We start from the raw sequence: 17,790 nt of genomic DNA, 5'->3' as shown, positions 1-17,790 counted from the left end.
CAGCATCCAAGGAACAGGAGAATCGACGTTTCGGGCATAAGCCCTTCCTTTTCTGAGGCTCAAAAGTATCTTCTTTCTCTTAATCAGCGAATGACTGCCCTTTATATTCCAGGTGCACCATTTAAACAAACAATTAGCCATAGCTGTCCAAGACAGCCCGCGATTCCCCGAGAGAAAGAACCCTACCCATAATGTACTGACTGAAAACAGTAAAAGATTTGTTTAAACTAGAAAACACAACTACAAAATCTACCAAAGCAAAAATTCTAAAAGCTACTTCTACGATGAACCAACACATAAAACAAATAAGAGAAGACTTTCCCCCTTGCCCACAGGGGGCTCTCACACAACCCACTATACCCTTCATGGCTGCTCCTAGCTGAAGCCAGGCAAAACGAAGTTAAAAAAATGTATCTTATAACAGGAAAATTAGAAGTGGACATTCAACCATCCCACCCATACTTTGACCCCAGTCAGTACTGATTAAAAAAAACCCATAACCCGCCCTACATCTCAGACCAAGAAAGAAAAAAAGGGAATATTAGAAAAAAGACAAAGGGAGGGGAGAAAGAAGAGAAAAAAGAAGAGATCCCCACATATTAAAAGAGCAATACCAGGTAAACAAGATAAACCACAGGAAAAACAAAGGAAACACTATTGTCCATTTTACTTGAACCAGCCAGTCTCTTTTAAAGTGTCCAGGAAGTCCTTTGCCTTTTCTGATGAGTCAAAATTAAACACAGTCCCTCCGTGGCTGAAACGTAACACTGCCGGATACCTTACAGAGTACTGAATATTCAAGTCTCTCAGCCTCTTCTTTTCCTCATCAAAGGCCATCCTCTTGCGGATCACAGCCGCACAAATATCAGGGACTGTAGACCCTTCCCCAGTGCTCTAGAAGCTTCCAACACCATTTGCTTATCTCTGTAATGCTGGAGACACACTGGGACCGGGTGGGGACGTTGGTCCAATCCAGGCCTGCGCACTGTGACCTAGTGGTCCCGCTTGACTTGAGGCCTGCCCTCAACCTCTAGCCCCAGAACTGTGGAAAACATTGCTCCAGAAAGCTCCTGTTCCGGCAGCCCGATCAGATAGTTACTCTTCCAATGGCCTCGATTTCCGAGGTTGTTGACCTGCTCCACTAAGTCCTGTACCTGCCTCTCCAAGGCCTGGACCTGACCCACCGAGGATTCTGCTGTGGTCTCTGAAGCCGCAGTCTGCTGCTCCACCTCCTCCACGCGCTGGATCTCCTGCTCATGCGTTTGCAGCATGATCGGTTCCAGCCTGGTCTGGGTCTCCTCCATCACTGAATCGATCTTCTCTCTGAGTTTCACAGACTCCGAGACCAGGCTGTGCTGCGCAGGTAGGTCTAAAAGAATGTTCGCGGAGGCCATGCTGCGGCCACGGGCGTATCTGTTGCTGCAGGGGAATGCCCTGCTTGTTGCGATCCACGTGGCCCTTTTCCCTTAGTCATCTTTCCTGATCACCAAAACTAATACACAACAATTCTGAGGACCTAAGACTACCGATTTTTGCCACAATAGCTAAAAAGGGGAGGGTAAATGCACCATCTTGCCTGGGTTATGGTGCAGAGCTATGAGATCGCCGCCATCTTGGATCTCCGTAATCCCACTCTTAAATATCTCAAATTCCAGCGGTACCACAGCTGTTATTCTTTCTGATATTACAGGGCGATGACAAAAGTTTTAGACGGGCACCATCATGGCGAAAGCGTTTTCGACCACGAGAAATCCACAGTATCACCATGATGGCAGGGTCTACAGAAACACTACCTGCAGGGTTCAGGGTTACAACAATGTCCAGCCCAGCTCCATCAGTACAACCGAAGAAAATTCAACCAGAAGGTAATTAAATCCAGCTTTTACCAGCCATCAGCTGCAGTTAATTCAGTTAGTAATTTATAATGTGCAAAAGTAAAGTCATCAATTCATTGTATAAATAAGGTCTAAGTAGGTATCTGATGAGAAATCAGTTTATTACAGTGGTACAATAAAGGTAGAGGTCGGAGCTAGTTCTGGTGCATTCAAATAAACTAATTGACAATTAGCTGTGTTGCAGTGATATAAACTTAAAGTGCATGAATTGGAACTTCATGATATAAATTAGATGAAGTATTTTATATTGGGCAGTATTTTCAAAACAGAAATATCAAATTTCAATGTTAAAGCCATAATGAGTGAATTGACAATTCTAATGAGACATTAGTCTGAACTCAGCTTTGAAAAAAACGTTCATGGTACATGGGCTTCACTGGCTAAGCCAGAATTTACTGTCCTTCTCTAACTCCCCTGGATTAGGTGCTTGTCAGCTGCCCTCTTGAACTGCTTCAGTTTATTTAATATAGGTAGACCCACAATGTTGTTAGGGAAGGAGTTTTATGAATTTGACCTATTGTGTAATATTTGTAATTTGTTCAGCATGACTTATATCTAATGCTCCAAAAAACATGAATCATAAAATTTTGAAATAGTAAATGTTAATTAAGCTCTCTAACTTCATTTCCTGTTAGTCAATTGTTCGTCATTTGTATTCTAGGGGAATTATGAAAAGAAATCAGTTTACTTCATTCAAGCAGTCTTTAGTATTCCTGCACTCATTCATTGGACATCATGCTACCACTAATATCATTTTCAATGATTTTTGTTATTTTCTCCAGAGCGTATTTACCCATTCAGTCCTAACTCTGCAAATATGCATGGAGTGCTAATAAGCATGGTGAACCTTTTACTTGACATTAACCCACTGCAAATCTGCATGTACGTTAAGAGACAGATTGGCAGCAAGAGAGAGCTGCGATCCACGAACTCTGCCCAGGGCAAAATGCTGACATTAGCATCTCTTTGTGGTTCAGATGGTTAAAGTACTGAGCACTGGAGATCCTGAGACTGTACTGAGTTAGATTATCTCAACTAGGCCTGCACCGTGGGGTGTGGTAAAGCAACTTCAGCCAAGGGTTCCAACAACTACTACTGCTGTGCAATTCTGAATATCAGATTAATTTCTCTTGAACTGAGTCACTTGCTCATCCATTTCAGAGGGCATTGAAGAGGTAATCTGGTCTGGAGCTGCATGGAAGCCAAACTGGCTAAGCTTCCTTTAAAAAGGAAAGGCAGTGGTGAACCAAGTTTTTATGACAATCATTGACAGTTTCTTGGTTACCATTATCAAGACTAGGTTTCCATTCCAGATTTTAAAATTTGATGTTAAATTTCACTGGCTGCAGTCATGAGAGTTGAACACACATCCCCAGTGGGTTTGCCTGGTCCTCTTGGTTTCTAGTCCGTTGATAGTACTACTCTGCCACCATTTTCCCTGGTTTGAAGTTTCGCTTTCTATGTTTGTACTAACTTGCAAGAATGATTTGTAACACTTACTGCATGCTGTGTGTTTTCTTGTCATTTGTCATAAATGGAACATAGTCGGCACATCAGGGACACAGAGGTTAGATACATCAACAGTCCGCACTTACTCCTGCTGACAGCCAGGTCAGTCAGGGAGTCAGCAGTCATTACCAGTGAGTATGCAATTTCTACTTACTGTTTTTCCTTGTTCTGTGCATAGAAAAGCGAATTTGAGATAATTTTGTTCGCTGTAAAGGAGTGCACAATAATAAGGTTTGCAATCTGAAATTGAAAATTCATAATGTTGAAGAATTTTAGTCCTGATAACTTGTATTTTTATATGGCTTATACAAGGATCAGTCTGTTTAATCTGTAACTTTATTTGCATGGTATTAATGTTGCCAACTTGTGCATAATGAGAACATGCCTTCACCAAAGATATCAATTGCCTGAAAAAAGTGTTACTATTTATAGATAAATATTATTACTAACTGTCAGCCTATTTCATTTCTAAGTATAAACAGCAAGTAAAATGTGCAGCGGATTTGATTATTGGACTCGGTGAAATCAGTTAAATGATTCAGGGTCCTGAAAATGAAGGTCAGTCTATATTCAGGCATCATTTTTGATACATGTCCCAGGCAATGACTATGTCCGTCAAAAGAGAGTCTGGCCATTACCTCTTGATGTTCAAGGATGTTAACAATCACTGAAACCCCTACTAACAACATTCTATGGGTTACCATTGACCAAAAACAGAACTGACTAGGCATATAAATATTATGGCTACAAGAGCAGGTCAGAGGCTAGGAATCCTGCAGGGCAGGACTTATAAAGTTAGTGGTAGGGCTCTGGGATGTATTGCTGAACAAAGAGACTTTTGGGTGCAGGTGCATAGTTCTTTGAAACTGGCGTCACAGATAGATAGGGTGGTGAAAAAAGCATTTGACATGCTTGCCTTCATAGAATATAGAACAATATAGTGCAGAACAGGCCCTTCGGCCCTTGATGTTGCACCGACCTGTGAACTAATCTAAGCCCATCCCGTACACTATCCCATCATTACCCATATGCTTATCCAAGGACTGTTTAGATGCCCCTAATGTGGCTGAGTTAAGTACATTTGCAGGCAGGGCATTTCATGGCCTCGCCACTCTCTGAGAAAAGAATCTGCCTCTGACATCTGACTTAAATCTATCACCCCTCAATTTGTAGCTATACCCCCATGTACAAGTCGATGTCATCATCCTAGGAAAACGACTCTCACTACCCTCCCTATCTAATCCTCTGATCATCTTGTATATCTCTATCAAATCCCATCTTAGCCTCCTTCTCTCCAACGAAAATAGACCCAAGTCCCTCAGCCTTTCCTCATAAGACCTTCCGTCCGGACCAGGCAACATCCTGGTAAATCTCCTCTGCACCTTTTCCACTGCTTCCACATCCTTCCTGTAATGGGTCAACCAGAACTGTACACAATATTCAAAGTCTGCGTCCGAGTCATTTATAAAAATGACAAACAGCAGTGGTCCTAAAACAAATCCTTGTGGCACAACCCTAGTAACCTGACACCAGGCTGAATATTTTTCTTCAACCACCACTTGCTGCCTTCTTTCAGAAAGCCAGTTACTAATCCAAGCTGCTAAGTCACCCTCAATCCCATGCCTCCGCATTTCTCCAGTAGTCTACCTTGTGGAACCTTATCAGAGGCTTTACTGAAGTCCATGTACACCACGTCAACTGTCCTACCCTCTTCCACATGCAGGGTCACCTTCTCAAGAAACTCAATGAGGTTTGTGAGACATGACCTGCCCTTGACGAAACCATGTTGACTATCTGAAATCAAATTGTTGCTTGCTAGATGATTATAAATCCTATCTCTAGTAAACTATTCCAAAACCTTTCCTACAACAGAGGTAAGGCTCACTGCTCTATAATTATCTGTGTCATCTCTACTGCCGTTCTTGAACATGGGCACAACATTTGTGATCCTCCAGCCCTCTGGTACTAAACCTGTAGACAGTGACGACTCAAAGCTCAAGGCCAAAGGCTCCACTATCTCCTCCCTAGCTTCCCAGAGAATCCTTGGATAAATCCCATCCGCCCAGGGGATTTACCTACTTTCGCACCTTCTAGAATTGATAACACCTCCTTCTTACTAACATCAATCTTTTCTAGCCCATATCTCTGTCTTCTCCTCGACAATATTCTGCTTTTCCTTAGTGAAAGTGGATAAGAAATATTCATTTAGCACCTCTCCGATCTCCACAGCGTCCACACACAACTTCCCACTTTTGTCTTTAACTGGCCCTACCCTAGTCATCCTTTTATTCCTCACATAGCTATAGAAAGCTTTAGGGTTCTCCTTTATTCTACCTGCTAAATACTGCTCATGTCCCCTCTTTACTCCTCTTAACTCTCTCTTTAAATCTTTTCTAGCTAATCTGTAACTCTCCATCGCCTCATCTGAACCAACTCGTCTCAATGTCACATAAGCCGCCTCCTTCCACTTAACAAGAGATACAATTCCTTTAGTAAACCACGGCTCCGTTAACTTATCACTTTCTCTCTGCCTGACAGGAACATACCTATCAAGGACATGCAATATCTGTTCCTTCAACCAGCTCCACGTTTTTATTGTCCCCATCCCCTGCATTTTGCTACCTCTTTCTATGCCTCCTAAGTCTTGCCTAATTGCATTATAATTGCCCTTCCCCCATCTATAAATCTTGCCCTGTGGCACGTACCTAGCCCTTTCCATCGCTCAACTAAATGTAATCGAATTATGGGCACTTTCTCCAAAGTGCTCACCTACCACTAATTTAAAAACCTGGCCCGGTTCGTTACCAAGTACATCCCCTCTTATCGGCCCTTCGACATACTGTGACAGGAAACTTTCCTGCACACATTCGCCAAAAACTGATCCATCTGACATATTAGAGTTATTGCATTTCCAGTCAATGTTGAAGAAGTTAAAGTCCCCCATAATGACCACCCTGTTTCTTACACTCCTGCCCAGAATTGTTTTGCCAGTCCTCTCCTCCACATTCCTTGGTCAGTGCATTGAGTATAGGAGATGGGACATTATGTTACAGCTATAAAGCACATTGTTGAGGCCATGTTGAGAATATTGCATTCAACTCTTGTCTCCCTGCTTCAGGAAAGATGTTGTGAAACTTGAAAGGGTTCAGAAAAGATTTATAGGGATGTTGTCAGGGTTGGAGGCTTTGAGCTATAGGGAGAGGCTGGGACTTTTCTCTCTGAAGCATTGGAGGGTGACGGGTCACCTTATAGAGGTTTATAAAATCGTCAGGCGCATTATTATGGAGAAAAGCCAAGGTCTTTTTCCAGGGTAGGGAAGTCCAAAGCTAGAGCACATAGGTTTAAGGTGAGAGGGGTCAAATTTAAGAGGGATCTAAGGGGCAACATTTTCACGTAACGGGTGGTGTGTATATGCCAGAGAAAGTGGTGGAGGCGGTTACAACAACAACATTTAAAACATCTGGATGGTATATGAATAGGAAGGGTTTGGAGGGATATGGGCCAAATGCTGGCAAATGGCATGAGATCAGTTTCAGATCTCAGGCTGTCATGGAAGTATTGGACCGAAAGGTCTGTTTCTGTGCTTTGTAACTCTGTGACTCTATGAGTCACTCACCACCTGACTCCCCAAGCCTGTCCACCATCTGCAAGGCAGAAATTAGGGGTGTGATGGAATACTGTCCACTTGCCTGGATGAGTTCAGATCCAACAACGCTGAAGAAGCTTGACACTACCAAGGATAAAAGCAGCATGCTTTATAAGCACCATATCCACAAATGTTCACTCCCTCCACCACCAACATTTAGTAGCAGTGGTGTTTACAAGATGCACCAGAGAAGTTCACCAAGGCTCCTCAGCCCATAACCACTATCATTTAAAAGGAGAAGGGTTGCAAATACATGGGAATATTAACACCTACAAGTTGTGTCCAAGTCCTTAGAAATATATTACTGTTCCTTCAGTGTCTCTGGGTGAAAATCCTGGAACTTCCTCCCGCCTGGCATTGTGGATGCACCTACACCAAATATCCTGCAGCAATTGTGGATGTACTTACACCAAACATACTGCAGCAATTGAAGGCAGCAACTCACCAGCATCTTCTCAAGGACAACAGGAATGACCAATAAATGGTAGCCCAGACAGTGACAAGCACATCCCATGAATGAATAAAAATAAAATTCTGCCTTTACATATATGCTTAAGTGGAAGATTGAGAGTCATAACTATTTTCCATGATGGACTTGTCTATTCTCATGCCTGAGTTCAGTGAATGATGTCAGCTGTTTAACTGCATTGCCTGGCAACGGTACTCTCAAGCCGCAGTCAACAAGTTAAGGATGTCCATTTTATCAAGGGCAACAAGTAAAATAATTCATCTTTTGTGGTGTCTGTGTGTAAGAATATCTATCCTTGGGATGTGGCCATCACTGGCTAGGCCAGTGGTTATTGGCCATTCTGGATTGCCCTTGACAGTAACCTAATTGTGCACTCGTGAGGAACAGTATAGTAAATATTACATAAATCATGACATTCCTTAGAAGGTTTTACTTGTCTGCAGTCTGCATCCATAGGCATTTGTCATGACAGCTCGAAAAAAATTGTTGTTGATGATCAAATTTTCCTTTTATGGCTACTGTAATCTTAGCAACTCTTTAGTACATTAAGCTCCATACAGTTTGCAATCATAAAATGATATTTTCAGTATTCAGGCAGCTCTCTCACACACTACAATCAAATTTCCTTTCTGCAGAATTACATCTGATGATTTTAACCCAACCTCTATTTCATCCAACTTAGTATTCATAGATGCTCTTGGGGCCATGGATTCTAACTATTCCATACACATCTCACCATCATTTTATTTTGAACTTATAGCCTTCAGTTTTTCTGAAGGAATTTGACCATAGCAAATGAGATGTGTAATCTTCTTCCTAGTCAACTGCAAACACAAAATTTCACTGAATATAGCTGAAAATGTGTTGCTGGAAAAGCGCAGCAGGTCATGCAGCATCCAAGGAACAGGAGAATCGACGTTTCGGGCATAAGCCCTTCTTCATTCCTGAAGAAGGGCTTATGCCCGAAACATCGATTCTCCTGTTCCTTGGATGCTGCCTGACCTGCTGCGCTTTTCCAGCAACACATTTTCAGCTCTGATCTCCAGCATCTGCAGACCTCACTTTCTCCTCAAAGATTTCACTGAATATAGTAGAGTCTCCACTAGAAGACGTGAGAATAGAAAATAAATTGTTTGATGACTTGCCATGATTTTGGGATATTACTGTGGGCACTTGAGTTACTTCTGATGAATGTTGTGACTGGATTTTAATTCACATGGAAGACAGTTTTATTCTTCAGTCTGAAATTATGAGTTTTAAAGGTTGTCTGAATCCAGCTTTGAATGTGTTTATTTACCTCTTTAACATTGTTTATGTATAATTTAGAATTTGGAATGAAGAATAAATCATTTTTAAAGCAAAACAAGATGTAATTCAAACATAATTCAGATTGCAAACTTCTCAAGTGCCTGTCTTCCTTCAGAGTCTCAGGTTATTTGGTGTGGTTCCGAAATATTCTGAATCCCAGGAGTCACAGATTATATCGAACAGCTTTCCACAAGTAGAATGAACTGTTGCTTCAGATTTCACGATTAGGTGTGATGATTCTTTCCGATCCTTTTGTCCACCACCTCATCTTTACTGTTACCATGTCTGAAATTGTTAAAATGAGATTTTGGGCATTGATCACATAACTGCCCCATAAAAGCAAAATCGACTGACTGGCAAGGAAGGAAAAGAGCCATAGAACTGTACTTTGCAACTAATTTTCCACATCTTTCACTTTTATTTTGAAGATAAAAGGAATTTAGTGTTTAAGAAATTTGAAATCTGGTTACTTTTAGGAATGGTATTGCTTGAACCACAATGGATAATAGCACTTGTGAATTTGATGTGCATGACAGATCTCTAAAGATGCAACTCTACCAATAAGCTATGAACTACAAAGTGAATGTTCAGAGCTAGATAATACTACTGACATCAAAGTAAACATTCAAGTAAACCTCTTGGACCAACTCTACCCTACTTTATTTTGTTTTAAAGAAACGTATTTTTCTTTTGTCATTCTCTTATAAATCTGGGTGTCACTGGCAAGGCTAGCATTCATTGCCCATCCCTCATTGTCCTTGAACTGAGTAACTTGCTAGGCCATGGCAAAGGGCAGTTCAGAGACAATTACATTTCTATAAGCCAAAACAGGTAAGGACAACAGATTTCCTTCCCTAAAGGATGTGAGTAAGCCAAATAGATTATTATGGCAATTGATAATTGTTTCTTGGTCACTGTTACTGAGACTAGCTTTTTTTTCCAGATTTAATTTATTGAGTTTGACTGTGGTAGCATTTGAACTCATGACCCCAGTATGAAGATCACAAATAATAATGACAATGCTGCCGATAAAAATAATTTTGCTACCTCAAAACAAAAATGCATTGCTGATCTTTGGTGAGAGAGCAGGAGCAGCATTTAGAACAACTGACCTCAGTATCCCTGGGCTGAGGGATACTGAGGTCTTTTCTTTTTTTTTAGAAAAGAACAGCTCAGGTTCTTATCTGTCCTCATTATCCAATAACTCACTCACTGCAATGTGTAAGGACATGGAGGTCAAGTGTGGACAGAATTGTGACAGCTTTGAGGCCTCCCACAGTTGAATAAGCTGCTGAAATTTACATGTCCGTGTTGTTCTAGGGCAAAGCATGGGTCTTTAAAAACATTGCCCTGTTCACTCTAGGAAGCAAGTACCTCTAGGATAGGTAAAGGGAAAGCTGATTTGGAAAGTATATAATTACCAGTTAAGAATTTTTCTTTCTCTCTTCCAGTCCATTCCCACTACCTGTATGGACACATGCTGGCTGCCTTTCGGGAATAATCCACTCCATCTCTGTGAGATCAACAATGGATGTCAAAAGCTGCTGCACACTAAATGAAATGGCACAGATGGTTCAGATGTACATTGAATATAAATGGGCAATAGTTTACTTCAGTTCAGAAACAAAATCTTAAACTTATCATTTTATTTATCTAGTAATGACTTCCTTTATGAGATTATACTTTACAAAGCTGGTAGAAAATTCTAGGGATCCATTTTTGAGCTATTTTATTGTAATATTGTTCTCGTACAGTCAGTAGTAAGTTCTGTCAACTTTTAACCTCAAGTACCATTGTGGTTTCATTGGTTGTAGTAAATTTTCTCAAGTGTATCATACCTGCTGTATGTAACTGTATGGCCATGAAGTAATGCAAGTTTTTTATGTAAATGTATATAATACGGCTGACTGTAACAGCATTTTTTAGATAATTTAATGGAATTTGAAGTATGTAGACTCAACCTAAATGCTGTCTTAATCATTGTTTCTGCCATTTTTATCTTGCCAATACCTTTTACAGGCATCCTGTTCCATTCAATGAGGAATTGTTCGTTTTCAACGAATGAAGTGTGCAATTACTTGTCTGCCATATTAGCTGTAGCATAACATGTGACTGGATGGCTTGAATCCTGATTATTTTTAGGTTGTTGTTGAAACACAAAGGTGAAACAGACTTCTGTGTATGTAAGCATTGAATCTCTATTCAACGGCAATTCCTAGTTCTGGGAGACTCTTGCTCCACTGAACATTTTTAAATAAGATATACTGAATAGTACTTCAAAAGGAATTTAGCTCAGCCTTGTGTCTGCACAAAGGGTTTGTTTCCTTTATTTTTGCCTCATGAATCCTTGAGTCTTACATATAAAGTCTTTTTAGTTCACTTTCCTCAAGTGCATCTGGAATGCTTTTCTCTGCTCCACATCAACTCTTTTCTTCCAGCATATGTGGACCTGGTTACAAAGAATATTTTTAAAAAGTATATGTACACTAGAAATATTACATCCATTTTTATGAAGCTGCAAAGCAGCACAGCATCCAAAAGGTTTCAGCTTTCAATGCTGACCATTCTAATTTCTGATATGATAGTCATCACTGATGTTAACGGAGCAATTTTGAAGTGGACAGTTTCTATTGCAAAATGTTCTTTAAATATTCTGTAAGATACATGGTTACTAAAAACTTTGCTTTTTTTTTCCAAGTGATGCCTTGTAATCTTTAAACAAGGTACCTCCTGTTGTGATTTCCCACTTTAAGTGTGGCCTCCAAAACCAGAATCAAGGCATTTTGCCTTTCCCCCTCTTTTTAAATGAATATGACAATCTAATTGTAGTTTAAGAGAATATTATGAGGCAGATGCCCACTGTTAAAGTGGCCATGGCATTATACCTAGGATGCAAGGAACTGATTACATGAAGTTAGTATCAAGTTAACACTTACTTCAGCTTGTCCAGTTATTTCCTGAGGAATTTAGCCAGGTTCCTTTTAAAGTGTGTTAAAATGGCTAAGCACTGGCACTTTCTGTTCCTCAAGTCTTTGTGACTATTCCTTGAAAAATATTGAACGTTGGTATGAGGATTGATGAAATGTTGATCATGTTTTATAAATTCATTTTTAATAAATTGTTATATAGCCCATCTAAGCTAATGAAGGGTATATGGTTTTAATTCAGCATCTTGTGGGGAGGTTAAAATAATTCTTGAAGGTGAACTATTTTACAAACACTATAATTAAATATTCTCAGTAAAGAATTTTAATTCCCAAGTGCCACAAAGAAAAAATGCTGTAATTTCTTCACAAATCTTATTTAATGAATTAAACATCATGCATAGAATGAATACAGGACCACAGACTGAACTGACACTGAGCTGTGACTGTGAAGGTCAGTGTTATACATTAAAGCCCAGAAAAAATAAGAAGTCATAAATACGTATTTTAATAACAGCTGCAAAGTTGTCACCCAAAGTTTTATCAAAATTGTTCAATAAATTTAGGAAATGTCATTGGCATTTCCTAAATCCAATTTCCTTCTGCCTAATAAATTTATGAACAGCCCCCACTTTAGTTATTAGCTCTCGAAAGCCAGCATGATTAATAAAAGTGCATGAAATTCACTTTGTCTAATCTTGGGAAAGCAAACATGTTGAGTAGCTGGTATTGTCCCTTCATATTTCATAATCAAAATAATTAATCAAAAGGCTAGATTTCCAAAGTTATTCAAATGATTTAACTTGGAGTGTTTTTAAATCACTTTTTAATTATGTTGAACAAACATTGTCTCTGCCTTATCAACTTCTCCCCTCTGAAAATATTAGTAGTATGTGAGAAACATCTTTTTTTTAATGAAATTTATTGTAAATGTTACACTCTGAATGATCTCATTGCTTGTTTTAACCTTCATTTAACTAATTAAATTGTGTTTTAAAGGTATCCAGTAGTATCTTGTGGCAATTCAGTTTAATCCATCTGATTGTTTTTTTGGCTTTCTTTGTGAAAGAAGTTTATTGATGCATTTTGTGTCAGAATACATACTTTTCAAATTAGATTGCAAAGATGTGGTTCAGGAAGTGTGCTGTTCAGAGTTTTGAAAGTGATTAAATTATTCAGTTAAGATGGAGAAGGGCTCATGCCATCTTATCAAAGTCCAGCTCTGCTCTATTTAAAGACATGGCTTACTATCACACATACTTACACACACCCATTTACTCAAATGCCATAGACATAGTTTAAAATCTGTTTGATATATCAAGCGCATTTGTAATATGATCTGGCTCTGTACTCCTCCATCTGCCTCTAAATTATGGTCATATTTAATTCAGTCTAAGTTAAATTAGTAAAGGATTTTCCTTTCACCTTTGTAATAAAATCCTCAGCTCATTATATAATTAATGGACATTCTGTTTCTTTAAAAAAACACTTCTTTATTTTGTCTTTCAGGCAGTGATATTGTACTCAGTCATTGGTTTTGCACATTCTTTTATTCTCGCCAAGTTTGCCTTGTCACGTGGTAATTGTCATTTTACCAAATGTACTAACTCAAAGAATAAAATGTACATAAACTGATGAAACAATGAATGATGACTGTCAACTCTACTGTTGTTTGACTGTACAGCATTTTTGTTTCTTATTGCCTGATTTTTTAATGATGAACATTTCTTCTGAGTGTGCTGGGATAATGATGAAAACTTTGGTGAATAGGCCTTATCCCATTTTTATTCTCCAACACATGGGTTGGGGATGTTTCATATGGTCGATCATACATAGTAATTTGCCTGTTTACTTATGTGTTAATACCATGTGTTTTTGTTTTGTTTGTAAATATTGCAGTTTAAAACATTTGGATCTGTAAGAGTCATCACTGGAGTTGTATTTACCATAAAAGTTGGGAGCAGAACTAAGCCTTTAGCCCATCAAGTCAGCTGTGCCATTTGATGAGATAATAGCTGATCTGATAATGCACAACTCCACTTTCCTGCCTTTTCCCCATAACTCTTGGTTTGCTTACTGTTTAAAAATCTGTCTTTCTCAGCCTTTAATATATTTAATGACATGACCTGTACGGCTCTCTGTGGTAAGGAATTACACTGGAAAAAAAATTCATATCTCTCACTTAAATGGGTGACTCCTTTCTCGGAGATTATACTTTTTGGTCCTGAGATTTCCCTCAAGGAGAAACAATCTCTTCACATCTACTCTATCAAGCCCACAAAGAGTGTTGCATGTTTCAATCAGGTGCTTGTTATTTTTCTAAAGTCCAATGAGAACAGGCCTAACCTACTCAACCTTTCCTCATAAAGATCAACCTCATGAACCTTCTTTAAACTGCTCCCAATATCAGTATATCTTATCCTGGATATGTAGACCAAAGCAAGATATACTTACTTTGGAGACAGTCCAGAGAACATTCATGAGGTTGATCCCAGATATGGAGGTATTTTCTTATGAGGAAATCCTTAGAATTCAATAGAATAAGGTTCAATGGGTGAGATTGGGACAACATAAAGCAAGGCAATCCAACTGGGAATCATCTACTTTTCGATTATAATGAGGTTCATTGTTACAAAACTTTGGACTTTTATTTTAAAAGGAAGAGATTTCTATCTCATACGAATCTATCTCCACACCATATCTGGATGTTTTGTTATGTCATCCAAGAGAATAAAAAGATAGAATCTTGAGAGCTATAAGCAAGTCTTTCAAATATAAATACACTTTGATAATGTCTTTAATACCTTGATTTGATCTGGTGGAGAATTTCCAAGAATGTTTTGAGATCTTCCTCATGTGACACCGCAGTAATTATGAAACGTTGGTGTACAGGTAACATTTACAGTTCAGATATCATAGAATCATAGAGCTATAAAGCATGGTAACAGACCCTTTGGTCCAACTCATCCATGCCGACCAGATATCCTAAATTAACTAGTCCCATTTACCAGCATTTGGCTCATTTCCCTCTAAACCCTTTCTATTCATATACCCATCCAGATGCCTTTTAAATGTTGTTATTGTACCAGTCTCCACCATGTCCTCTGTAGCACACAGATTATTTTTGCTGCGTGACTACATGCAGTTTATAGGAACTAATAAAGACATGTGCTGACATTTTATTTAAGGGACCTTGTCATCTGATGAGCATTTGATGATGCAGCTTGTGACAATATCACAAAATAACTGGTCATGACAACCAGAAAAATAAACATTGAAAAGAAGGTATGCTGTGTAAAAATTGGATCAAGGGCTGGTAAAACAGCTGTGACTGCATAAACGTGGCAGAACTTATATAATTTTCCAAGGCCTCCACTCACCTATACTGTCTGGCTGAATGATCCCTATAAATCATGGTGTGACTGGCCTGTTGGTGGTTTGACAGAAAAGGTTAATTTTGTGTAGCTTTGTGAACGAACAAAACAAATACCACCTTTGCTTCTGCTTCAAAAACCTCAAACCTTTGACATATGACAACTTCCTGCTGCTCTAGTATTGTGGTGTGTTGATATATGTTCAACACTTGCTGCAACTACTACCTGTACTGACATTCCACCTTCTTGAAGTATCAAATATGCAATCAGTGTTTGCCTTGCTGCTTTATGAGGTAGAGTACTTATTCTCCATAACTCCAACCTTTTTGCTTTTATTGGTTTTTGGGAAGAGAAATTCATTTATGAAGTGTGTAAATTTATAGTTCTTGTAGCATGTGTCGGATGGCTGGAATACATAAATGATGGTCATCACACACTTAAAACCTTTAACATTTCAGAGACAAACAAAAGAAATATTATCTATATTACGTTATAAGCCAAACAGCCAAGAATGGCATGCTTTGAAAATTCCATTAATAGTCTCATTGCCAACATTACCAACATTTGATTTATAATGTAACAGATACCATGTTGGAAAATGGCTGAACAGGAGATGGGGGTTTGTTTAATAAATGGCAATAAATGTCCACACGTGGTTAATATGTTGAAACAAAAGTTTTCCAAATCCAATTAATTTAGTGGACATGAGGTGATATATAAACTAGGTGCTTCAGCAAAATATTTAATTATAAACCTGGTGAACAGCTGGACATTCATCCAATAATAATTTATTTGACATACAAGTATCTTAAATATTAAATCAAATATAATTATTATCTACATTTGAGGAATACTTATGCCATTGTCAACTTGTTTTGATTTGCTAATGTGAGCTGTCTAATGCAGACTGCTATGAAGACCCAATTAATCAACTAACAAGTTTTGCTCTTAGAAGGAAGGTGAAAATTTTAATTTTAAGTAACAATCAGTTTGTATTTATGGTCCAAAAATGATAATAAACTGGCTTTGACATTGTAAATGTAATTTTAATAATTAACTTATACAATGAATGAAATGTGCTTGTGTGCAGTGCACTTTTAGTTTGAGTCAGAATAATTCTGAAGGCTGGTTATATGTTATAATCGATGAGTTACTGGTAAAATTAGTCGCTATTAGTCATTCAGAAGTTAAGATAACTCAATTCAATGAAATGCATTTCTTCCAGAAGTAATAGTGGTCTTGCCTTTTGGTTTAAAAAGGATGTGGAATTGATTTTTGGAAAAATCAGCATTTAAAAAATAATTGCTGATAAGTAATATCTAATTTATACATTAATGTGCTGTTTGTTCTGGACTATATTATAACCTTGTATTTCATGAGCAGCCTGGGATATTATCCTATTCTTAAAATACAAATGTAATTGTTATTTCTTTCCTGGAATGGTTGTAACTCTAGCATCAATAGACATTGCATTAAACCTCTTGAGGACTCCTCTCACATTATACACTTTATCCATTAGCCAGTGATAATAAGGAGCAATTAATATATTTTTGATGATGGACAGTCAGTATGATGCAGGAATTATTCATCATTTTAAGAACTTCAAATATTTGAAATTTTGGGGATAATGACAATCCTGAATTCAGCCAGTTGAATAGTTCTGAGCTGGAGTTGGTGCACACTTAGAAAGACATGTTCATCTGTGTCTGACAATGTGGTCTTCCTTTCTGTTGCATAAGGGAATAAAATATAATTGTTTGCAAGTTTCAGTAACCAACTGAGAACACAACATTGTGGTATTTGCACTTGAAATGCTCTTGTTTTGTACAATATATCCAAATCTTTTCTTTCTTTTGTCACAGTATTATTTGTTGCCTGGTTCCAGTGGACACTAGAACTGAAACAATTATTTTCCACTGCCAATAAAAAAAATTGTAAAAGTTTAATGTGTTCTTCTTCGTCCTTTGACTTTGAATGACATTCTTTCAATCAAATATGGAATCTGGTGTCCTGTTATAAGGAACCATAGAAAACATAAATAGAAGTAGGCCATTCAGCCCTTCAAGCCTGCTCCAGCTTGATCATGGCTGATCATCCAATTCACTACCTTGTTCTCACAGTCTCCCCATACCCTTTGATCTCTATAGACCCAAGAACAACATCCAACTCCTTCATGAAAGCAATCAATGTTTTGGACCCAACTGATGATAACTGTGGCACTGAATGCAACAGCTCACCACTCTCTGGGTGAAGGAGTTTCTCTTCATTTCAGCCTACATTGTACTCTTAAATTGTGACCCCTCATTCTGGTGTTCTTTCATTTTCTTCCTTGACAGTTTTTAAATTCAGACTTAATGGATATGTTGACCCAGCCAATATATTCTAATGGGGCCAAGTGATTTCTCCCCCACTTTCTTCCAAATCCTCAGGTTTATTTATATATATGCACTTGTCGCCCGTGCCACACATAAGTCACTAAACAAAGATGGAGGGAGCCTACTAAAGGATATACATAGGTTAAGTAAATGGTGAAAGATCTTGCAATAGAGTAAAATGTAGAGAATTGTTGAATTGTTCATTTTAATGTGAAGAATGAAAAAGCACATTATCTAAATGATGAGTGACTGCAAAGCTCTGAGATGTGAAGGAATCCATCATTTGTGCA

At 38.4% G+C, this 17,790-nt stretch overlaps 1 protein-coding gene across 5 annotated transcripts in view; it reads left to right on the top strand.

The window, feature by feature from the left end:
• ppfia4 (PTPRF interacting protein alpha 4) overlaps positions 1 to 13,923 on the top strand; it is a 699,209-nt gene extending 685,286 nt beyond the window's left edge. For all 5 annotated transcript variants that reach the window (XM_043716866.2, XM_043716868.2, XM_087973636.1 and 2 more), the window contains 3 exons: positions 1,691 to 1,865; positions 3,441 to 3,535; positions 10,279 to 13,923. In XM_043716866.2, the coding sequence (XP_043572801.1) occupies positions 1,691 to 1,865; positions 3,441 to 3,499 (234 nt within the window). In that variant the 3' untranslated portion in view covers positions 3,500 to 3,535; positions 10,279 to 13,923. The remainder of the gene's footprint in view (positions 1 to 1,690; positions 1,866 to 3,440; positions 3,536 to 10,278) is intronic.
• The last annotated feature ends 3,867 nt before the right edge of the window (positions 13,924 to 17,790 follow it).

Source organism: Chiloscyllium plagiosum, unplaced genomic scaffold (assembly GCF_037043375.1).
Source record: "Chiloscyllium plagiosum isolate Xiang-an unplaced genomic scaffold, Cpla_swu_hap1 HiC_scaffold_26, whole genome shotgun sequence".
NCBI classification, from domain to species: domain Eukaryota; kingdom Metazoa; phylum Chordata; class Chondrichthyes; order Orectolobiformes; family Hemiscylliidae; genus Chiloscyllium; species Chiloscyllium plagiosum.
The sequence above is the reverse complement of the archived record's forward strand: the minus strand, read 5'-3'. Positions and strand labels throughout refer to the sequence as shown.